Here is a 23,591-nt window from a genome sequence, read left to right as displayed (position 1 = left end):
TCAGTTGTAGCCTCTCGCGTTTTGTTTCTTGTACGAGCGCAAGAGAGATCCAAAGCCGTCCGTCTTCACTAGTTTGAAGTGATTCGCCTCAAACACCTTTTGAACATAATCATAGTTCACCAGGTACTCGCGATAGTACATAGCTCCACTGAACGGCAGTAGCACATCAATGGCCTGATCGTTGTCCGTGAGCTCGTCTGAGCTGAATGCCCTTTTGATTGAGTATTTGATTCTACCATTCTCATTGAGTGACCATTCCGGTGCAGCGGTCAGTAGCTTGAATACATCTTCGCCGTTGTACGCAGTGATCATCAATCTTGCTCCTGGTTTCAAGTAGTGAGCATTGAACTTAGCAAACTCAGTCAAAGGATCCAACTGATCAGGACCAGCTTTGTGACAAATGTAGTGAAGGCCAAAGTTGATCATCGATGAGTCTACGCTCCCCGCGGGGATCTTCAGTGCTTTGATATTGGTCTCGGATGATTCTTCGAAGTCGGCGCGCTTGATATGAATGTTGGCAGTGGCTTCTTTGCGCTTGACGCGAAGATTGTACTTTCGCTCTAGCAACTCATAGACTGCGTCAGTCTCGATCAAGTAGGATCACTTCATCATAACCAGTATCGATCGCACGACTTAAATCTTGTCCTCTGCCTGCCATCAGATCCATGATGCGCGCTTTACTTTTCGTTTGCGTGTACAGATATGTTTCAAGTAGATAAGACTTGACAAAGCTGTTGAAGCTTCGTTGTGCTTTGAACCAACCATTGTCATCAGACGCGAAGTAGCCAACATCGGAAGGTTTGCATAAAGCGTCAATCGTCAGTGGATAGTTGATAGAGTGCCAGATCAGTTCTGCGTAACGCAAGGCATTGCCATAGTACTCCCCCTTTGCGATACCATGAACTCGATCAGTACGCAACCGGAGTAGCTTAGGCTTGTCTAGCTTGCCACGTTTGTCCGCGAACGCAAACTCCCCAACCATGCCATCAAACGTTTTGCAAGCAACGTTACATAGCGCAAGGTCATCCTTCGAAGGCATCCATTGTACATTGAAGTCTCCATCGGATGGTTCGAACTGAAAGGGAAAGTATCTATGGCTGTTAGGAGCTTCTGGCGCTTTGTACCCTTCGAAGAAGGACAATTGTAAACGCTTGAACGTTGTTGCGACAACGCCAGAGCATAACATGTAGGTATCCTTCTTAGATGCATGCTTCATCAAGTAGAAGTCAATCGTTAACTGATCTAGAGGCTTCCACTTGAACGAGACAGTAGTGGAGTAGTCAGAGTTGTAGATGCGTTCGTACTTGTTCTTGCGCTGCTTCACTGCCACCTTGTAGTACTCACCTTCGGGCGTAAAGATAAGGCCATCGATGTGATACGCACGCTTGATATCATAGAACTCTTTGATCTGTTTACCATAAGTATCCTTCGCGAGTTTGATAAACGTTTTGATAGTTCCTACATCGTGCTTCTCCATCAATGTCTTTACTTCATCAAACTTCTCAAAACGATTCTTGAATGGCAGGTTGGCAACTCGCTTTGATGCAAGTGCGATCACATCGAAACTGTAAAAGGTGTGACGGCCTTTATCATCAGTCATCATTTCAACATCAAGGACTGTATGATCTGTTTCAATTGTTTTGGATCCGCTCGGTTTGACAAACGTTGCAATCTCATACACTTGATCCGAAACAGCTTTGATGTTCGCGCCGAGGAAGATCCTGCGTTTGCCGCTTCGACGATAGACCTCATCGATGATAAGCATCGCGCGCGTCCCATCCATCTTGTCTGTCAGATAGAATGTATCTATCTTTGCCAACACTTGCTTGAAGTATATGGGACGACTCAACTCAACTGCGTTGGAGCACAATCGCTAGAACCCGGACTGGCGCTTGAACTGAGAGATAGTTACAGCATCACGATAAACGTCTCTCGCCAACTGATAGATTGATTCTTGGTATTCACTGTTCTCACTACCTTCGATGCTTGTCACGTCATTGATCAAATCAAGTATATCGTCTTGCGAGGTGCTCTCCTTCTCGACTCGCGCCAACGTAGTTAGCACATATTCATATGCAGATGGATCCATCTTCGCCAAGGGAAGATCTACTAGTTGCTCCTTCGCGCTAGTCAGCTTAGTTGCAAACTCTAGCGGGTTCGTAAGAGATCGAACAAGATCCACTTGTAGCACCCAGTTAGAGTGATTGAGTAACCCATACGTGAAGCGAGTCACTAGATCAATGCGATCCGCTGTTTGTGGAACACTTGCGATCGGCATTATAGTCGTATTGATCAATTTGACAGTTTTGTCAAACGCAAAGGTGCGGATGTGTTCATTGAACATTGCCGTCTGGTCGGTACCAAACGTTTTCATCTTGATTGCATCTCCATCAGAAGCCTTGTGGTGAAGCTTTGCGAACGATTGAATGCTTTCACTTGATGGCGTAGTCACCGGAGCAAACCTTTCAAGGTACGCATGCACTTCAACAGGATCCATGACAAACTTACTCAGCTCCACGCACAGCTGATTCGACTGCGTCAAGAACGATGTCGCCGTGATGCGCTTGGTGGGGGTGTTCTTAGATGCCATTGTAGTGCGTTGGTATATTAAACAGTACTGAAATCAATTTTGATTGATTTTGTATATATAGAGGCTGAAAACGATGTCTGATAGCAAATCATCACCGGTTTTGTCGGCAAAACGTGTAACATCTAGTGTTGCTGAATACATATGGAAGAGCCCATGCCTGAAGCCGCTGGTCTTCAACCCGTTTATTGTTTCAATCATAATACTACTTATCATTTGGAGTATTGACTTCTTATATGGTAAAGCTTTTGTCAAGCGCAAAGGTCGATCAATAGCCGCAGTTACTATTCAACATATACTAATCACATATGCTATAGTAGCAACAGGGATAGCCATGAACAATATCATTATCAAGCATCACTATCGCTTGAACAGATCCGTGATTGACATAAGCGAACCTATCGATGAGCCTATCGTAGAGCATTCGCTAACAGCTACTTATGAATAAAAAAATAAAATCTACTCACACGTACTGAATCGATTGAACTGCAAAGAGGCCATCGTCATCACTTTCATCTGACTTATCATCTACAGGCTCCACAGGTGCCTTCTGAGTAGCCGCGAGTTGTGCTTTGAGCGTGTCTAGTAGTTTGGTTTGCTCCTTGTGAACCGCAAGCTGCTTCAAGAACATGTCTTTCATTTCTGCAAACTGTTTTGCTAGTGCTGCATGCTTACGAGAGATCGTATTATTCTTTTTTCTCAAAACAGCGCGTTCAGCGACTGACTTCTTGAAGGCTCTAGTCAAACGTGTCATCACAAGTGTCTTAGAGTTTGGTGCGATGGTAACCTTCTTAGTGAATTTCTGCGATTGTACGAAGCGCTCGTAGCTAACGTCGCGTTCGTGAAGAAGTATCTTAAGAATGCAATCTTGTAGCTCTTCAATGTTAGATGAATCGTTGTGATCATCAATGATAGAACTGATGTATTGTTGAATGATTGCATTTGCAAACTCTCTAACAGTATCGCCAAACAACATTGACAAGATATTAAGTTTTTGATCTGCGGTAAGAGAACCTACGTACATCTGCGGCACGAACAGAGATGCGTATAGATTGATACAATCAGGATACGAGATAGTACTGTAGATAGTTGATATGCGAGTGTAATGGTGAATCGAGTTCAGCAACATACTGACGAACCTAGGCGAGTTACTATCACTGATGTAAGTAGATAGCACTTGTCGGTAACACTCCGCTAGGCCAGTACTGGTCTTCTCGTGGATAGCAATAGCTCTATCGTAAAGATGGTTAAAAGCAATATCAACAACACATGATCAGACCACGTCAAGCAATGTAAGAACCGTTTTATGATCAATAGGCTGCGATCCCTTTCTAGTTAGATTAGCCTTCATGGTTATATTATATTTATATGCATTAGGATAAACGAACTGTTAACAATTCTATCAACACATCCACGACATTTCTTGAATTCAATATATACTGAATTCATCATGGCTTCATCCAAAGATATTGGGCCGTATGTTGCTAGCTCTCAAGACACAAGTGTTTTAGAAACAACTACGATACTAAGCAACATCCTACGGCCCGCTGGATACAGCCGCGACACTATTCGAGATATTGCAGTAACTACGTTTCTTGATAATGAATGAATCAATATCAAAGCACCTGCTGACATGCACCTACTCGGACTAAAGAAAGCATTACTGTATGCGATTCCTGTCATAGCAACGCCGAGTAGTAACACCGGCATTGCGCTAACTAGCCAAGTTGTGTCGCAAGCAATACAATATGATCCGAAACGCGCTAAAGCTACTTCTGCCGCGCTAATGATTTGCGACAAGTACAGATTACTTGGATTGTCGTTTCCTTCTCGACTGGTTAATCATCTATCACACTCAATCTTCCCATGGAAGTACTTTCGAACGCTACCACTAGACTACACTCCGTCGGCAATAGATCTATCGTACATGCCCGAGATTGAAACACAAGCTACCTCCCGCGGACCTATTTACTTAATCAAACCGAAATACTATGAAGACGCTTCCCTGTTCAATACTATCAATCGATTAATCGCATACAAACTCAATGATATGACATCTAGCGTATTATCATTAATCAAACACAAGGCAGCAACAAGCTTAGCCCAAATCGGACGCATAGAGCCGTATAACAAATTAACATTTCTAGACAAACTCAATACTACAGCAGTTCAGCAAATCGATTCTACTTATACAATGTCATTCTACGAAGCATTACGACTTACCGCCAATTGGTTACTGTATGATCAAATCGAACTTTTGGATTTGCATCTGCTGAAGTTATAAAGCAACTCGCCAACTTAGCATACATCAAGGAACAGAAGCTACATGTACAAGCAAACATTCGTGATATGACTTATCAAGCTTTACTAAACACGAGAGCCGAGAAGATCACTCGCGAGCGGTTTCCGTTCTACTTTGACTATACAGATCGCCGAGCGCTGTTTGTTCGGTTCAATAGATTTGCAATAGATAAGCTTCCTAAGAAGGACCAAGAAGCGGTTAAGTTGCTTTTAGAAAAGGATCTGGCGGCGCAGTATGCTTTGCTTCACAATAAGTGTGATCACCTTCAATACATGAAAGAGTTCAAATCAGCAGCATTCGGCGAGACACATGCATATGCAGCGATCGCCAATTACATTAACTACGATTCTCTTGACGAAGATAAAATATATTCTTGTAAGCTATGCTCCTATCCGCTCCTGTGCGCGCACGAAGTAGATCTATACGATGCTCTCCAAGTTGCTGACAAGAAAGACAATGCGCTAGATCATGACCAAGGATACTGGATCCGCCAGAAGATTATCAATCAATACAAATTAATCAATCAGAAGCGGACTGGTGATGAAGACACAGATGTGATGTTTACATACTACTGCAAGTTTTGTGGCGGAGAGCTAGGCAAAACGGATGATGCTATACAAGCAACCGTGCACACCAACGATGGATCACAGACGGCCAACCAAGAAGATCCAAACGAATCAATAATCTATTTGGCTGTATCAGCAGTAGTAGCCTATAACATGAATCAGGCGATTATGCCGATGAGCAAGAAGGCGATCACCAAACTCATCTTCAACGAATGCAAATCCGAAATCATGCGATTCGTTGACAGAGCAACCAAGAGCGAACGCAACAACATCGAACACTTGGTTCGCTTCTTAGGAACAGTCTATGCATTAGCTAGTTTGATCTCGATCAATATTCATAAACTGAAGTCTTCATCCAATATCTTAATTCAAGGTAACAAGAAGATATCTGATAGCCGTAAGGTCGAGCCGGCAGAAGCTCTTGACGATGAAGAAGATCCAGTCGAGACAGATCCTACTGAGCCAGTCAATATTCCTGCCGGCGGCGAACCGGGAGAAGGTTCTACAAGTGGCGGCGCCGCACTCAAGGATGAATTGATCACCGCATTGAAGATCGTACAGACGATTGCAGCATTGAAGCGAGTTGGTATCACCGACGATAAGACTAAAACAATGTTGATCGAGGCTTTCAAGTTCATGAACCGCACATTCGCGGACGAGTCAATTCAACTGAAATCATCGACTCCGCGTGACAGGCTCGCATTAGATATAACAAGTAGCCCGCTAATAGCATACGCTACACATATGTATCAGCGCGCGAATCACTGGAAGTGCGACAGAGACGCATGGGAGCTTACTGGTATCGACTTAGATAAGTTATATCCTAAGAGGCGAGATGCAGTACGACTAGCGACTCATGCATTGTATACTGGGATATACACTCCCCCTTCGAAAGCATCTAATGAGCTAGGTAAGTACATTGATGCAGCATATCAGAACATTGTAGACTTTGCATCGGAAGAACCACTTAATGGTAGATACACATCAATTGTTGCTGCTGCGCCGAGTGAGTTTATACAACAATACGAGCGTCAACTCAGCGCGAGACTCAAAAGTAAGCGCAGAGCACCTACTCAGTACCTTCCGGTTGAAAACGCACGCGAATATGATTTTGCCTTAAAGAACTATCAGATAGCTTATTGTCTTGTCACGGACGAATCTATCCGTCTGCACCATTGGTCAGTCACCAAGACTGGATCAAAGCTCATATACACTTGCCGCATTTGCAAACTCGATATTGAAAAGGCATCTCCTAGCAAGAATCATGAAATAGAAGGTAAGCTTAACGAGCAAATGCAAATGCAAGCGTTCTTTGGATTGTATACACTATCGTGTCCTGTCAAGGATGCTCATGTGTTTGAAGTTAATGCATGCGCGCAGTGCAGAGCGACCAAAGATCAACTAGACAATCAAGATGCAAAGTACTACAAGAAGTATGTGAAGACGTACGATACCTATCGCCACTCTATAGTCACCGAGCTGGTTGAAGACGTGTCAAGTATCATGTCTTATGCTAAAGTAGTAGATAAGGCTGTTGTACGTGATAGCAAATCAAAGCCTGATATGGTAAAGCTCGAATCGCTTTCGAACAGCATCTCCAAGTTGTGCAACGTAACCGAGCTGATGTTCATCGGCAAATGACGCAAGCGGCGAGCGTTCGATAGATATTATTGAATCGTATGTGCGTCTCTTGTATTCGCATTATGTGTCTGCAAAGAACGTATCGATTGATACGCGCAGTCATCCAGATCCGTTGTTCTTCGCATTTATCAAAACTAACTTCAATAGTGATGCTAATCATAAATCAAGTAAACTAGAGAACCTGCCCGCGTCCCCCAATGACACAAACGCGGATCAATTGCATATTGAACTGTTTCAAAGAGTATATGATTTACTCGAGAAGGGCGATAGTGCTACTAGTAAGCTGTTAGAGTTCAGTATTAAGAAAATAGATCTACAAGACTCTCGTCATAAAGAATACAACTTTGCTAAGCTAAAGACAGTAAATGCAGCAATAAGTGAAGAAGATAATGAAGTAGAAACAACTGTAGTTGAAGAAGGTGAAGAATTGGATATGTTTGATGGATATGATGTTAGTGCAGATGACACAGAAGACAACTTAGACTCCTTCAAAGACTAGTCTGGTGATACGCCTCTTGCAACATTACCTTTTCGTCGTCTTCATAGGCGCACAGCAAACACACATCTTCGACTGTCAAGTACTTAAGCGGGCAAATGCGGCTTTGCGGGATACACATCACGTCATTCACATCTCTGCTATACCACGCAACAAGGAAGCCGTCTCCTTGAAGCTGTACACCACGTCTTGAGCCGAACTCGTGCGAGGAGCATCAACAAGGCCACCACATCCACTCATCGCCATCCAACGGACACTGCGCCCAATATGAATGCTCGCATATTGTTTCTTCAACTGCATTGACAAGATCACACTTCAAGGCATCTCTAGTCAACACATTGGCAAACTGTAGCGGCTCCATGTAAGTCGAAAGATCGTTATCGCTGACCTTGTTCATCAATCTCACTAAAGTCGTCATGTGGCTAACCACATGAACGCCACAGTCATTCATATTCTGCTGAATGGGGACCGAAATTGGTTTCGCGGAGACTGAAAGTAGTTTGCCAACCGCCTTGGCAACCGGAGGAACCTTGCCATTAACATTTAAACTGTCCTCAAGTGGAACACGCGCGGAGTAACCGACGTGAGAAGCACAATGATCAACGTCCAATGGTTGTTGTTGCAAACAGGTAGGCAAGCCATAGCATCGCCGTGAGTCGCTCGTTCCCATGACTTCAGATTCTTTTGCTCGACCATTGTAGAGTAAGCCTGTGCTTCCAGAATGCGAAGTCGCTGAAACGGAATCGGCTGCGCGTATCGCTGTCCAAAGAATGAAACCATGTCACTTGTCAGCCAGTGGCGCTGAAGGTTCTTGCTTGGGTTGTACATATCTTCTCCAGTGATCGTATCCAGCCAACCATGTTGGATCGTGAATTTGGTACGACGCCCACCAATCTGTTGAAACCAAATCACCGCCGCGTATTCCAACTCTTCTTGTGGAGAATTCATTTCGTAATCATCAAACTCGATGTCATGTTCGGCAAAATCACTCATGAGCATTGGGCTCGACGCAGGAACTCCACTCGAAACTCCACTTGGCGCGACAGGAACTCCACTCGAAACAGGAATTGGGCTCGACGCAGGAACTCCACTTGGCGCGACAAGAACTCCACTCGAAACGGGAATTGGGCTCGACACGGAATCACTCGCAGGCATCGCACTCGACATGATAGGAACGCTCGAAACTCCACTTGGCGCTGCGAGTCGTCCTTGGTTAGCGTGCAGCTCAGCGTAGTTGAAGTTCTTGCGATCCCATTTGTCGATCGCATCGGACAAATTGAACTGTTGCTTGCCTCTGTTTCCAGACTTCACAATATGTTAGTATCCTTCTTGCATGATAAAGATCAACAAGGCTTACCTTCTTCCGTAGCAAATACTCCGATCGACAGTGTTGCAGCCCTTGTACATTCATCGTTTTCCAAAACTGGATTCCGAATGCGGAGTCGGCCGCAAACGAGTTGACTTCGGCGAGTGCGCTTGCGTTCCATCTTGTGTATGGCTTGAATGATACGGATTGGCTGTATGCCCTTATGCGATCACCAATTGACGCTCCGGCACGCCACGCAGGTCCAAACTCCCTGATGTCAGTAACAATGAAGTTGGACCCTGCTTGCGTCACCTCCATGCCGATATCTGTTTCCCAACTCCATCGCAGAAACAAAAGCTATCGAAGTGTTAGAACGATTATCAAATAGTTATCATTCAAGCAATAACTTACCCAGCAGGCTCCCTTGTTCGGAGCAGGTCCCATTCTTGATCTTGCCTCTTTGCGCGTAGGTCAGCTTGTTAGCTTCTTAGCTTCTCCACTGGTCAGCTTGTTAGCTTATCCTTGTCCAGCTTATCGCTTTGTGAACAACAACAGTACAGCGGAGTGGAGAAGCTAGCTTCTTGGGAACCTGAGTGATCTGATTGGCTCGTGTAGGGGATGGGCCATGCATAAGCTAGCTTCTTAGCTTCTCTGTTGGGAACGCCGCCGCTGATTGGCTCGTGTAAGGAGATGGGCGATGCATAAGCTAGCTTCTTAGCTTTTGCGTCGGTGCAGCTTCTTAGCTTCTCCATTAGGCTCGCCATCTCTGATTGGCTAGCGGTGTTGTGACATGACGATCAGATTCACTATTCGATTGGAGAGGGACCGTTCACTAGCATTGTAGTACAACAACGATATTAGTGCAGATAGTACTTGTGTAGTATACCATCTTCCAAGATGCCAGCTCCGCCCTCTGTCCACCCAAAGCGTAGAAGAGTAATCTATCTATTCAGAATGCACACGATGACATGCATGTAGAAGCAAGATCTTCAATGACGCCAAAACCGTTCGTGGAGCTAACGCCTGCGTTTCAAGTATTGCATATGAGATCTATAGAAACAACTTCATTGACTGACCATATCACTGTCAGAGGGCGCTTCACGACATACTAAACCAATTACTATAGGAGATGAGGAATTAGGTCGTTAGTGCTGTCAGTGGAAACGGACAGATCGGAAGGCCACTGCTCAGTCGCATATGTAACTTCGGTTCAGCGATAGTGCTTTTGAATGGATATGAGGTTTATCGTTCGAATAATTATATGATCTTCTTCCGAGATGCTTGCCGATAGAGCAAGCGGTCATTCTACAACTCGCTTGCTCTACATGAAGGATGCATTTGCTATCAGAGACTTGTCGGTGGCGGCCGACCATATTGAGAGGTCCTTCTCTGATTATGTGAACCAAGCGCTGAGGTGACGAACCTCCGAATCAACGTTGGCGGCAAGGAACAAACCGATACGACACTATTTGGAGACATCATCGGATCTCTTATGAGCTCGTTCATCACTGGAAGAGCTACGTCCGGAACAGAGATTGGAGTATTGCGATCAGTTGCGATCACCGGTGTTCGATCTATGCGGCCTGTCGCCAACTTTAAACTAAACATTCCGACTGCGGTTGCCGAACACGACGCTCCTATGAAGACGCAAGACACAATTGCGAAGAAGAGAAAGGTTCGCGCGTATCATCAAGGCGTCGCGAAGATGATTGTCCCGCTTGCGAAGAAGCCGAAGATCGCGCAGTCAAAGCTTCACATGGATGACATTATTCAGCAGTTAGACTTGATTCAGATGGCAGATGGGTTTGTAGCCTACACTCCGTATCATCACATGCAGATACCTTCGAAGAACCTGCAGCTGAAGTTGCAGCACGGCGCTTGCTACATCTCTGTCGAGTCGCTTGTGCGATTACTTATCGCGCAACCGTGGCGCTCGCTCATTACAGATGCATTGCCATTTAGGATCATCAAGTTCTATGAGAGTCAGCCGCATCCGCAGTTACGATCATTCATCAACGTGGTTCACGAGTCAATGCCAGAGTACGCGATGGCGCGATGGGAGAAGATGTTTTGGATCGCCTTGCCAAGCAAAGAAGACACTGCTCACCTTGATTTTGTTGATCGTCAATTCATTGAACAGTACCACGCCGGAAGGATCTTGCGAAAGTCGCGCTTGTTTGCTAACGCCAGCAAGATATCGAATAAGCTGGAATCATTGATTAAAGCAAACATACTCCCTGCGGCTGCTCGTCACGATTTGGGTTTCATCCAAGATCCCCGCAACCATGTGTCCTGGATGCCGACGAGAACAAACTTGCTTCATGATATGGCGATACGGACAGGGAGGAATCCATGCCGGTTCTACTTCGTGTTCAATCAGTTCTCGCATTCCTTCTACGAACAGAAGTACCATTTGGCGTTTCCAAAGTTACTGGCAGAACCGCCATCATTTGAGATGCCTCCTCTGCTCGAGAGCGACTTCTTTGGGGATGCGTTACTATCAAAGTATTGGCCAAGTCAGAACTATGATGATTTGCTTGCAGACGCGACGGCCGAGTGGTATCTATATCGCGAACAATTGATAACCTCTGCTATCGAGCCTCCGTTGGCGCAACGGTTTCCTGGCAAAGAAGAATTTGAACAGCTGAACCCATCAGTCTTTGATAACTGCCGATATGCATATTCTGACAAAAAAACGAATATGCTGGTGGATGAGCCTCTCCACCCGGACGACCAAACGCTCACGTACAACATCAACAATCCGTTCACCACAGATGATTTGTGGCAAGATCAACCGATCGCAGAGGTCTGCGTCGAAGAGTACATCCAGCTACCGCTTGACATGGATCCTATACTTACCTCGATTATGCCAATGACGCCACTCCTGCTAGGCGACATTACAGATATTGATTCAATCATGACTGAGGACGAGAGAGCATCGTCAGCAGCGTCTGGAACGTCTGAATTGTCAGATTAGCGCTAGTTAGCTGTGCGCGAAGTTGGAGTAACATAGCAAAGCAAAAGACTAATACTACAAACATAACAATGTGTGACCAATCAAGTCGATCGAACATTCGATCCATTCCTTGTTTACTATGTCCAACATCAAATGTTTCTTGTTTAGTAGGAGGACCAGATCGAAGAATATTGTAAAGCGGCTGTCGACCGACAGGATGGTTATCCACCATTGATCCTGGAAGAACCTCAAATCCGCTTTTGGTAGAAGGAGCCGCATTGACAACGACGCCGGTAGGTTGTTCAGGCTTCAGCTCGACTGCGGCTCGCGCGGGCTGTTGCACAGGAACGTTGCCATACATAGTTGCGTTCGGCGATGCTTTCACATCTGATATCAATGCATTGATCCCTCCATAATAGTTGTTAATATCAAGCGGATCCGCCCATTCGCTAAACATGATTATCTTATATCAATGCAACGATAAAAATGTAAAACGCGCACGATTGTTATACAGTGGTTGTAGTGGGCGGGACGATTGGAGTGTTGACCGTAACATTAGTTCTAGTACTAGAGCTTGGTATTGATGTAGTAGTGATCACAGGAGGCGTAACATGCGCAGGCGGGTGTACCGTTGTTGTATTACCGCTAAAGGCAAATGTGCATGCCAAGATAGTAACGACAAGAATTAGCAATAGGACAATGTCTACTGCGATCACGTTGCTACGACCCATTATAAGTTATATTACAGGATTTATAAAAAAAATGGATTAACCACTTATCTAGTCAAATGTTAGATCACGACCAATCTGCACGATGCGTCCGCGGAGAGGAACGCCGTCTTTGCTTAGATCGTCAAACACTACTTTAGCAAGTTTGCCTTTGAAATTGGTGTCGAATGATTGCTCTGCTTGTTTGAATAGCAGCTTGCGATAGTCGTAGGTGCCATTAGGTACACTGTTGAACGTTTTGTTGTTCGGGTCTTGTAGCTCGAACACAATACATCCTAGATCCTTGCCTTTGCCTTGAGTGTATCCAACGATAGCAAACTCCGCGTCGTCTTGTTTCTTACGTTTCAAGTACCATGAAGATCGTTTCTCTTTGTTGAAGTCAAACTCATAAGGACGATTGTTTGACTTGTAGATCACACCTTCGTACCCGTCTTGCGTAACACGATCGTAATATGCGTCGGCATCAGCGGATGTCTCAACCTGAATGGTATCGTTCAGCACAATCATAGTTGATTTGGATGAATCGACAAACTGAGTGAGCGTAGCTATGCGCGAACCGAAGTCAAGCGTCGGCTGCGCGACATCAAAGCAATCAAACACATAATACTGCAGAGCTTCTTTCTTTGCTTCATCAATAGACTCACTGCGTACCAACCCGCTGATCGTTTGTAGATTCATGCCGTGAACGTATAGCTCGCCATCAATAGTAAACGTCGTGTGCCCGGATGCATCAAACATCTGCTTCAGATCTTGTTTGATTTGTTGGAACCCGATGATATCATGCAAGCGACGCGTATAAAGAGTTACTTCTCCGTTTGCATACTTTGTAATCATGCGAATGCCATCAAGCTTGGGCTGAATGTATAAGGGATACACCAGCTTTGCCTTATGATCCTTCCAAGACTTGACAGCCATAGGGAACGGCACGTGTCCAGTTGGTTCCGCGCTTGTCGCTTGAGTCACTGTCTCCGAGTAACCAGCCTTGACCTTAGCAGCATACTTGCTCTGACACTCCTTGTAGGCTTGTGTCAATACATTGGTTTCATTCTTCTTGCCAATGTTCTTCCCAACCAGCACCACGGTTGGCGTAGACAGTGTCATCTTCATGTTCGCATACCCAGAACAAGTATGGTACGTAGCATAGTAACCATCTTTGATCGTCACCGTACTATGATCATCCGTGATAGCAACTATCTTATCAGTTTGAGTAAAGAGCTGGATCGTAATGCTCCACTCGCGAATCTTGTGCTCTGGGCATTGTAGATAGGACCGAGTGTGATCGACATGGTGGAGTGTATATTATTAAATGGAATCATCAATTTTGCAAATCTACAAAAAAAGTAAATTCATCCGAAGCCAACTGAGTTGATCTACTCAGTATCTTCTTCATCCGAAGCCAACGGGCTCATCTGAGTTGCATTATTCGTGCCAACTACAACGTTGACAACATCATCAAGCGAGACGTATGGGTTGATCGTGTATTCAAACCCGAGAGTGCTTTTCCATTTAACAGGAAACTCGCTCAAACGAAACTTGTGAGTACGCTGCTTCTCTTTATAGAAGCTACGCTTGTCACAACGCTTCAAGCCTTCGTTGTGAACATCAATCTCAATCTTGAGTAAATCATTGAATGCATCGTCGATAGCTTTACGTTCGGCATTGATACGAGCGATCACTTGAGTACGAAACAATCTGAATTGAGTAACCGAGTTAGCGCGCAAGTCGATACCATTAGCATTGTAGAATGGTTCAAGTAACACAGTCTGATCATTATCAACCATGCTAGTAACCGTGCGTGTTACATAATCGCGTTGACCAGTGATGAACTTCACTTTGCGAAGAGTGCCTTGCTCGATCATAGTAGCCGCGAAGTAGTGGTGCTTACCTTCATCAACAGGATTCATTGTCGACGTAAGAGACTTGTCCTCTAGATGATCTAGAGCAGTATCCAACTTCTCGTCAGTCATGTATTTGGATTAACCTAGGACTGCTAAAGACAAGCAAGGGACAATCGCAAAGTTAATTCAAATAACATTCATTTAAAAAAAAAAACTTATTTGTCTGAGTGCTGGGCTGGCTGGCTGAGTACGGGCGCTGTGGGCTGGTTGCGGACTGGCTGGCTGCGGACTGGCTGGCTGAGTACGGGCGCTGTGGGCTGGTTGCGGACTGGCTGGCTGCGGAGTGGCTGGCTGCGGAGTGGCTGGCTGCACGCTGCGGGCTGGCTGGCTGTGGTGTGCGGGCTGAAGGCGATTGGGTAATGGCAGAGTTGGCGGTCTGCTGCTGCACGCTGCTACTGCTGCGTGTTGTATATTGCCGCTGCGAAAGCTGTGGGCGGCTATGGGCCGCTGTCGGCTGCGACTGCTGTGGGATTGGGTCTCCTCCATAATAAGGTTTATCCTACAATAATTGACTCATAGCGCGCTGTAATTACCAATAGTGATATTTCAATATTTATATGATGACAAATTTATCTTTTAAGCTCGAGATTTCGTTATTTGTACTGCGAATTTTGCCGAATCAAACTGAATTAAAAAAGCTGAATTGGCGTAGTGGTCTCAGTGGGCGGGCCGACTTCACCTCCAGCGCCTCTTCAGAAGATCTCGCTTCTCGGACGAAGTCCCCCCAGCGTGGGCCGGGAATGGGAGATGCGTCGCCGTGCCTGGTGTCTGCCACCAAGACCGATATCAACATCGCCGCAGCATGTGGGGCCTGGTGACCTCCACGTGTGTCCAAGACCGCACACAGGTCGGCAGTATGGAGAACACCAAGATGCCGTGTGGTGAAGATTTCGCCTCCATCCAATCTCTCAAACGATTCGCAACGCAGTACCCCGATTTCCTCCGCGCACATATGTAGGTTTTCCCAAAAGGACCTTTTAACTGCATGCAACCAGCTAACGCTCCAAATTCTCGACAACTTCAGAAAGACCCAATTACGCGAGCTCTTTTGAGTCGCAGACCAAGGAAATCCCGATCTCCAAGGTCAAGAAATACTTCTGTACATTCTGGAGCTGGGCAGGCTCGAGATTCCTTTCTGTTGGTGAAAGACTTAGCTATCCTCTTTAGCAGCGTCTTGCTCCTTTCTTTGGTGGGGACAGGTCGGAGCTTTGATAGATCAAGTGAAGCGGTTGACTAACGTTTGTTTAGTATGCAGATGCGATCGTTCCCGTTATGATGGCAACGGCCTTCAGCGTCGACAAGCGGTTCCTGTGCGAGATTACGACCGAAGTGCTCGTCGCGATCATCTTGCACTGCAGCGGTCGAAAACTTGCGCTGCTCTTCCTTCACCTGAGCGAGACATTCAGCAAAAATTAGGACCTTCGTCTTTACAACTTGGTAAGTGGTTGTCTAGAAGCTACTGGGGATATCACTATGCAGATCACTAACTATTTCTTGCTCTCACAAGATTTCGGTGGGTCTCGTTCCTTGATTTCGTTTTTGTTGTTGCATTGAAAACAACTTTTCAGATTCGAAGCTTGGACGCCATCGTACGTGACGGAATGCTGCGATCCGTCAACTTGGTCAGAAAAACCAAGGAATAGACGAGACGCAAGCAGACGACGTGCAGCGGAGAAGAAGACACACACACGCAGAAAGTCCTCGGATCGTACAGAACAGTCCATCTTGCAGCGTATTAGGTGGCGTTAGGTGAAGCTAAGTGGCCTTAATTAATGTACCTCAGTTTCAAGTTCAATCTTGCAGCGTATTCTTCTATATCAACAGAACCGCATGCTGTCAAGTTGGCATTGCTAACGCAGAGATGATAAAAAAAATCAAGCAAGCACTTCGCGTTGCCTTCCAGACCTTACCACAGCATCAGATAACACAGTTGTACCTACTGCATATTTTCCCGGCGGCTGGGCTTGACTCATGAGTCATGCATGAGTCGACGGGGATCTTTAGGAGTTTCTCCTCTTCGCCTCTTCAGGAGGACAAGATAACGGCAAGATTAACAATGGCCAAGTTTTTTTGCATAGGAATTGGATGCTTGAAAAGGCATATCTTGAGTCGTTTCCAAGCTAGCGTCCCCTCTAAGAGTCTCTTGCTAAGAGTCTCATGCCCAAGAGTCTCGAGGTGCCGAAGATCGCAACGTACTGGTGGCGATGCTGCTCGTCGCAGTCTTTTTCGGTCTCTGAAGATCACTCTCGAATCTGCCGCGAGCGATCCACAACTTCCTCCGTGTTCAAGTCCAAGCCTATCCTCCATTTTGTGATTAATCGCGGACCATGCGCGTCTTCGCACTGTTGAGTGCATGCGCAGTCGCATTGACGACTGCCGTCGTGGCCCACAAAGAGGTCGTTTCTGAGCCCGTCAAACTGGAAGGGGATGTCTGGGAGGACGGCCTGCTTCGCTACCGAACCGCCGTGGCTGAGGAAGCGGAGCCCCAAGATGGCACCAACTCCACGCTACTGGAGACGTCGACCGAGCTCTTGGCGCTTCTGTCCCCGGTTTCGGGATCGTCGTGCGCGGTGAAGGAGAAGTACGACCTGCAAATCACCGTCTCCCTGTGTCTCGACTTCGACGAGTACATCAAGCTGTGGCTCATGAAAAAGTGGTCCATTTCCAACGCCGAGTACAAGTCTAAGACGTTCAAGTACATCAAGTGTCATAGCGACACATACGGCTATTCACTCGCCGCCGACTCCACGCCTGCCAGCTTCTCGTCACAACCTAAAATCGAGGTTTTGAGCGGGACGGACCCCTCCACGGTGACGGGGGCCGTGGTGGTTCGTGTGTGTAAATCGCTCGATTGTGGCGTCTTGCCCACTGACATCGTCGTTACGACGCTTTCGGGCATCAACTTGGCCATTCCGGTGTCCATCCGCAACCTGGTCGACTGCCCCACACCGGTGGACGCCGTCTCCTGTCGCAGTGACAACAAATGCAAGTGCTCGTGCCCAGCGGGTCTCTCGGATGTTGGTGGTGTTTGCTCGTGCCCTGGAGGCCAATCACTCGTTGGTGGGGTGTGCAAATGCCCAGGAGACCAGACGCTCATTGATGGCTCGTGCTCGTGTCCAGGAGACCAGGCTCTCGTCGACAATTTGTGCTCGTGTCCTGGTGACCAGAAGCTTGCCAATGGTTTGTGTTCATGCCCAGGAGACCAGAAGCTTGCAGGTGGGATATGCTCATGTCCTGGTGACCAGAAGCTCATCAGTGGCGTATGCGGTTGCCCCGGTGATCAGCAGCTTGTTAATGGTGTGTGCTCGTGCCCGGGTGATCAGACCCTTGTAAACAACGTGTGCTCCTGTCCTGGAGACGAAAAGCTTGCCAACGGATTGTGCTCGTGTCCGGGAGACCAAACGCTTGTCGGTGATAAATGCTCATGTCCTGGTGACGAGAAACTCATCGACAATGTTTGCGGATGCCCCGGAGACCAGAAGCTAGTCAGCAATGTTTGCTCATGCCCAGCAGATCAGAAACTCGTCAACAACTTGTGCTCGTGTCCTGGTGATCAAACGGTTGTCGGCAATGTTTGCTCGTGTCCTGGTGATCAGGACTTGGTGGACGGTGTGTGTTCATGTCCTGGAGACCAAAAGCTCATCAGCGGCGTATGCGGCTGCCCCGGTGATCAGCAGCTTGTCAATGGTGTGTGCTCGTGCCCAGGCGACCAGACACTAATCGACGGTTTGTGCGCGTGTCACGGTGATCAGACCCTTGTCAACAATCTGTGCTCGTGTCCTGGAGACCAGACTCTTGTTGCTGATAAATGTTCGTGTCCCGGCGATCAGAACCTCATCGATGATAAGTGTTCCTGCCTTGGTGACCAGCAGCTCATCGACAATAAGTGTTCATGTCCAGGAGACCAGATTCTTTTGGATAATTTGTGCTCGTGTCCTGGTGATCAAAAGCTTATCGACGGCGCTTGCTCGTGCCCAGTAGGACAGGGGCTTATTGCTGGGCTGTGCTCCTGTCCTGGTAACCAGAAGTTTGTCGACGGTGCGTGTGCGTGCCCAGGTGACCAGACTCTGGTCAGCGATGTTTGCTCATGCCCAGGAGACCAGACACTAGTTGATGGTAAATGCTCGTGCCCTGGTGACGAGAAGCTCGTCAACGATAAGTGCTCGTGTCCTGGGGATCAGACGCTTGTCGACGATAAATGTTCATGCAAAGGAGACCAGACGCTTATCACCGACGTTTGCTCTTGCCCTGGCGACCAAACACTGGTTGATGATAAATGCTCGTGTCCTGGTGATCAGAAGCTCATCGACGATAAGTGCTCGTGTTCTGGAGATCAAACGCTTGTCAATGATAAATGCTCCTGTCCAGGAGACCAGACCCTTATCGACAACGTTTGCTCTTGTTCTGGAGACCAAAAACTAGCCAACAACGTGTGCTCGTGCCCTGGGGATCAAACGCTCGTTGACGGTAAATGCTCGTGTCCAGGGGACCAACAGCTCATCGACGGCAAATGCTCTTGTCTCGGAGACCAGTCGCTTGTCAGCAATGTGTGCTCGTGCCCGGGTGACCAGACTCTCGTCAATAATTTGTGCTCGTGTCCTGGGGACCAGAAGCTTGTCAACGGAGCTTGTTCATGCCCAGGTGATCAACAACTCGTCAACGACGTGTGCTCATGCCCCGGCGACCAGAAACTCATCAACGACGTGTGTGGTTGCCCTGGTGACCAGCAGCTTATCAACGGGCTTTGCTCGTGCCCCGGCGACCAGACGTTTGTGGGCCTTACGTGCTCGTGCCCAGGAGATCAAACACTCGTTGACGGTACATGCTCCTGCCCTGGTGGCCAGACGCTCGTCGGCGGTGCTTGCGCGTGTCAAGGAGATCAGACGCTCGTCAACAATTTGTGTTCGTGCCCCGGCAACCAGAAGCTCATTAACGATGTGTGTTCGTGTCCTGGAGACCAAAAGCTTCTTGACGATGTTTGCTCATGCCTCGGCGATCAGACACTTGTCAACAATGCTTGCTCTTGCCCCGGTGATCAGACACTCGTGAACAACTTGTGCTCGTGTCCTGGTGACCAAAATCTTATTGATGGGGTATGCTCGTGTCCTGGCGACCAGACTCTTGTCGATGGCGTGTGTTCGTGTCTTGGAGGAGGTCAGCTGCTTGTCAACGATGTGTGTTCTTGCCCAGGAGACCAAACGCTTATCGGGGGAGTCTGCTCGTGTCCGTATGGACAGGCACCTGTAAGAGGAGTGTGCTCGTGCCCGGAAGGAGAACATGTTGAAGACGGTGTGTGCGTGCCGACGTGCTATTGGAAGACAGACAACGCAGGCTTTCACTGCCCATGGTCCGACCCGGAAAAGGAATCCCTCAAACTGAAGGACGATTGCCTTGTGCACGCCCCTGTTCCCAAGGACAGCTACGTGAACGACGCACGCACAAACGAGAACGACGCAACCAACACTGACCCTGCGATTGCCATCACTGCAACTAGAGAGGGGGATATCACCGGCACAACGCACAAAGCGCCTTGGAAGGACTACGCACTCACGCCAGCGAACCTTGAAAACGAGGTTACCTTCAGCTCGTTTGGTGTCTTTGACTTGGCGTTAACTGCGACGGACTACCGCTACCATTCCACATGCACGGGCTGCATTGCCATTGTTGACAACTACCCACCGACCGTGAAGGACCAGTGCGAGACAAGCGACGCTCAAGCTAACCCGGTGCTGTATTCTGCGTCCAATCTTGACGCAGCCATCGCGGAGGAAGCAAAGTTTGCGGCATTCCACAGCCCTGAGAATGTTGTCAACAACGGCGCATACGACCCGACCACGGGCGCAAACGAGCGTTGTGATGTCACCGTTGCTGCATTGCAGGACTTCTTCGAGACGTCTCCAACGGAGCTGAGATCGATCGACACCACGTGCTTCGATGCCGACTTCGTTGCCGATCTAGTGCAGGGCATGCCGACCGCTAGTCCGTTCCTGCTATCAGAGCTGGAAATGAACCAGCTCAAGTGCACTCGGTGCTGCTTCAAGGCTCTTACGCTGCAAGAGCACTACTACGACTACCACTGCGGCACGGCGCTCGAGAACATGGAGAAGAAGACGGCCACATCGGATTCGTGTTCGTTTGGCCACTGCCTCCAGATGTCAACTGAGGATCTCGTCACGTCTGAGGCAAAAATTACGGATCCGGCTAACGCGAAAACAGCAACGATCATTGCTGGACTACCCACCCCAATCACCCCTGGCACTAAGGACATTCACCGCAGCATTACGTGCACATCATTCGGTGGTGGGTGCTCGTACACGCCGACACTAGGCGATTTGTTCGAGCACTCGTCCAAGTGGGACGTGACGGTGGACAGCTCCTATGACGTGGATAACTACGTATTCTGGCGCTACTCGGTCGGTCTAGAGGCCTGGAGCACATGGGACGACACTGCACCACTAACTTTCACCGAGGCCGAGACCGCGGTGTACGTGGAAGCGTGGACGCATTGTGGCCTGGTGTATGCGGAAACTTTCAACGTGGTGCTACACCCGCACAGTCCGCACGATGTGTGCTTACAGTTCAAGGACATGTGGACAGAGCTCACCGCCGAGCCATGCACCGTCGATTCGCACATGTGCGCGTACCCGGGGAGTGACTTCGTATTGATGAAGTTCGCCTACGACAGTGAGGCTGGCCTGACACACAACGCCAATACTGTGAAGGGCAAATACACGGACGTCAAGTGCTACGTGAAGCTGGCGGGATCTGGAGCATTGGCCAGTGTTTCTAAGGGGCCGATGTCGCTGGCGTGGACCCCGGGGCCGTACGGCCGTATCGAGGTGACCAAAGAGTTGGCGTTCGAATTGGTGCACGACCCCAGCACGACCACAAATACGGACGTCTTGCTTGAGTGTGACTTCACATTCACACACTACGACTCTTCCACGGTTGAGACCGAGCCGTGCACGCACTCGGTCTCAATCACCGACTGTGACCCGGCAGAAGTCGAAACCTACGGCGCGGAAGCCGTGTGTAAGGCTGGCGAGTGTTTATCCCCGTCGGGAACCCCCGGGCCGTTTGAAGCGTGCGGTGGAAGTGTGTACACGACAGAGAGCGCTGTGACTCACGAGAAGACCTTGTCAGGTGAGTGCTGCGAGGACTGCAGCAACAAACTGTTCTGTGTGGCACTACCGGAGTCGGGCGTGGACGGAGTTCAGCGGTGCGCGCCATTGTCACTTCCGTCCCAGCTCGTGATGGCGCTGCTAGGTGAAGGCAACTGGAAGAGCACAGCGACACCCTCAATGGTAGCAGCGCTTTTGGGTGCTGGCGCACTGGTTGTCGCGGTGGCGGTGGTGGTTGTCAAGCGCCGGAACTTGCGAGCTGCGCATGCCATGGAGGACTACGATGCGTACTACCCGTTGCTCAAGTGAGGTGGCAGCGGAAGCGCAATCGCTAAATCTTTTCGCCCTGCTCTTATGAGCTGACCCCGGGAACGATCTATTGTTGCCAACGCTTTGTCTAGCGACGCTGAGTACTTACGTTTTCAGTTTACGTGTAAGGCTCCTAGCGTGCTGTTTACTTTTATAATCAAACTTCCTTTCCACAATGAGTAATCGTCGTCGTTGACCTCCGCTTGGTTCTCTCTTCCAGCTTCCTGGTATACATTTACGACTTGTGTACGCGTTCCAATGTTTTCTTCTTCAATGCAGGGTCCTCTATCTAGTGTTTCTTACACGACATAAAGCGATCATTTCAGTGCGCCACCCTCACTTGGACGGCGACTTGACACCAATGACACCGCGCTTGCTACTGGCTGCGGTGGCGCCTGGGCGGTCTCTGGGGCGCTGGCGAGCGTTACCACTTCGGGTTTCACTCGCCACGCCACTCAGTCATGACTGCCGAGTGTTTTCTGTGCTGTTTTCTCACTCAAGGGCTCGTGGGCAGCTCTGGGGTACAGCAGACAAAGCTACTCCGCGGACGCTGGTGCTGCATAGATCAATGAGTGCAACACCGTTGAAGGACTCAGATGAGCAAATGCAGCATCAGAGGGAGCTAGAAGCAAAGACGGCGTCAAAGATCCTCAAAAAGAAGCTCAAGAAGGACATGGAGACGGCCAGAAATCTAGTACGACCAAGTTTTGATTGGGTGCAACAGTGTTGTTTGTCTAACGGAAAGGCGTGCAATTTACTTCTGGCAGGCAATGCATCAAGTAGTGAATGTGCCGAACGTTATTACGGCTGCTAGGATCCTGACCACGCCGTACCTGGCATACCTCATCGTTCAAGGAGACCACGTCTCAGCCATCGGCTGTATGTTTGAGATCTGATCATTTTAGCCAGCACGTTTGATAAGCTTATCAACTTTTGCTTCTTGCTTTTGGTTGCAGTGCTGGCGGTGGCAGGTGTCTCTGACTGGCTGGACGGCTTCATCGCGAGAACCTTTCACCAGGAATCTATAGTCGGCTCGTTCCTGGACCCTTTTGCAGACAAACTGCTGATCGGCACGTTGTCGCTCAGCATGATGTGGACGGGGTTGCTGCCGTTGCCTCTAGCCGCGCTTATCTTGGGTCGCGACGGAATGCTGATTGGTGGAACATTCTATCACCGGTTGAAGACTAAAGATGAGTCCTCAGGGTTTTTTGATACGTCCGACAGCGAAGCCTTTGAGGTGAAGCCGTCAATGTTGAGCAAAGTGAATACGGCACTGCAATTATCGGTCTTTGGACTTGCGCTGACCAACGCTGCCTGGCATATTCCCCCGGATTCGGCGCTGAATCTCCTCTTGTACGTTCGTTCCTCTACCGTGCAGTATCCTCGAGGTTTGCCACTGATTTGTATGTATTGTTTGCGTGGGCAGCGGTGTTGTTGGTACGACTACGTTCTTGTCAGGATCCGAGTACTTGTATGGATACTTAACGAAGACTGGGGCATTCAAACCTCTTCCGAAATCTGTGGAGCGGCCACTTCGCAAGGCGGTGGAACGCACCGAGGCTGTGATAGAGCGAACTGAGGCGGTTGTCAAGCGCACCAAGGAGGTGGTGAAGCGTCCTCTGCACAGGGCCGTTCAGCGCACAAAGGAACGGCTGAAAAAGTAGACCACTAGCTTCTGCGG

At 48.3% G+C, this 23,591-nt stretch overlaps 6 protein-coding genes across 8 annotated transcripts; 4 read left to right on the top strand and 2 right to left on the bottom strand.

Annotated features, from left to right (window-relative positions):
• On the bottom strand, window positions 1-2,590 carry KRP23_11334 (putative mRNA-capping enzyme; the record flags this gene model as incomplete). Its single annotated transcript, XM_067881873.1, has 3 exons — window positions 1-232; window positions 1,185-1,565; window positions 2,523-2,590. The coding sequence occupies 3 exons, from the start codon at window positions 2,588-2,590 to the stop codon at window positions 1-3; spliced, it is 681 nt and encodes a 226-aa protein (XP_067741148.1).
• Window positions 2,591-10,603: 8,013 nt separating this feature from the next.
• On the top strand, window positions 10,604-11,875 carry KRP23_11333 (uncharacterized protein; the record flags this gene model as incomplete). Its single annotated transcript, XM_067881872.1, has 1 exon — window positions 10,604-11,875. The coding sequence occupies one exon, from the start codon at window positions 10,604-10,606 to the stop codon at window positions 11,873-11,875; it is 1,272 nt and encodes a 423-aa protein (XP_067741147.1).
• A 758-nt stretch (window positions 11,876-12,633) lies between these two features.
• On the bottom strand, window positions 12,634-13,689 carry KRP23_11332 (DNA ligase; the record flags this gene model as incomplete). Its single annotated transcript, XM_067881871.1, has 1 exon — window positions 12,634-13,689. One exon carries the CDS (start codon window positions 13,687-13,689, stop codon window positions 12,634-12,636), a length of 1,056 nt encoding a protein of 351 aa, XP_067741146.1.
• Window positions 13,690-15,282: 1,593 nt separating this feature from the next.
• On the top strand, window positions 15,283-16,123 carry KRP23_11331 (uncharacterized protein; the record flags this gene model as incomplete). Of its 2 annotated transcripts, none has more annotated exons than XM_067881870.1 (8): window positions 15,283-15,305; window positions 15,368-15,434; window positions 15,505-15,563; window positions 15,651-15,669; window positions 15,729-15,809; window positions 15,897-15,917; window positions 15,988-15,993; window positions 16,049-16,123. In XM_067881870.1, 8 exons carry the CDS (start codon window positions 15,283-15,285, stop codon window positions 16,121-16,123), a joined length of 351 nt encoding a protein of 116 aa, XP_067741145.1. The 2 variants fall into 2 exon arrangements, with proteins under 2 accessions (XP_067741145.1, XP_067741144.1); XM_067881869.1 differs by having other exon boundaries at window positions 15,648-15,669.
• A 684-nt stretch (window positions 16,124-16,807) lies between these two features.
• On the top strand, window positions 16,808-21,910 carry KRP23_11330 (uncharacterized protein; the record flags this gene model as incomplete). 2 transcript variants are annotated; one of them, XM_067881867.1, is made up of 2 exons in its annotated part: window positions 16,808-18,167; window positions 19,122-21,910. In XM_067881867.1, the coding sequence occupies 2 exons, from the start codon at window positions 16,808-16,810 to the stop codon at window positions 21,908-21,910; spliced, it is 4,149 nt and encodes a 1,382-aa protein (XP_067741142.1). The 2 variants fall into 2 exon arrangements, with proteins under 2 accessions (XP_067741142.1, XP_067741143.1); XM_067881868.1 differs by lacking the exon at window positions 19,122-21,910 and having other exon boundaries at window positions 16,808-17,660; window positions 17,726-17,760.
• Window positions 21,911-22,478: 568 nt separating this feature from the next.
• KRP23_11329 (putative cardiolipin synthase (CMP-forming)) lies at window positions 22,479-23,574 on the top strand (the record flags this gene model as incomplete). The annotated part of the gene is made up of 4 exons (XM_067881866.1): window positions 22,479-22,604; window positions 22,678-22,789; window positions 22,867-23,263; window positions 23,337-23,574. 4 exons carry the CDS (start codon window positions 22,479-22,481, stop codon window positions 23,572-23,574), a joined length of 873 nt encoding a protein of 290 aa, XP_067741141.1.
• Between the last annotated feature and the right edge of the window lie 17 nt (window positions 23,575-23,591).

The sequence above is a fragment of the Phytophthora ramorum genome (genome assembly GCF_020800215.1).
Source record: "Phytophthora ramorum isolate Pr-102 chromosome Unknown Phyram_PR-102_s0011, whole genome shotgun sequence".
Classification (NCBI taxonomy): domain Eukaryota; phylum Oomycota; class Peronosporomycetes; order Peronosporales; family Peronosporaceae; genus Phytophthora; species Phytophthora ramorum.
Note: the sequence above shows the minus strand (reverse complement) of the source record. Positions and strands in the feature narration are given on the sequence as shown.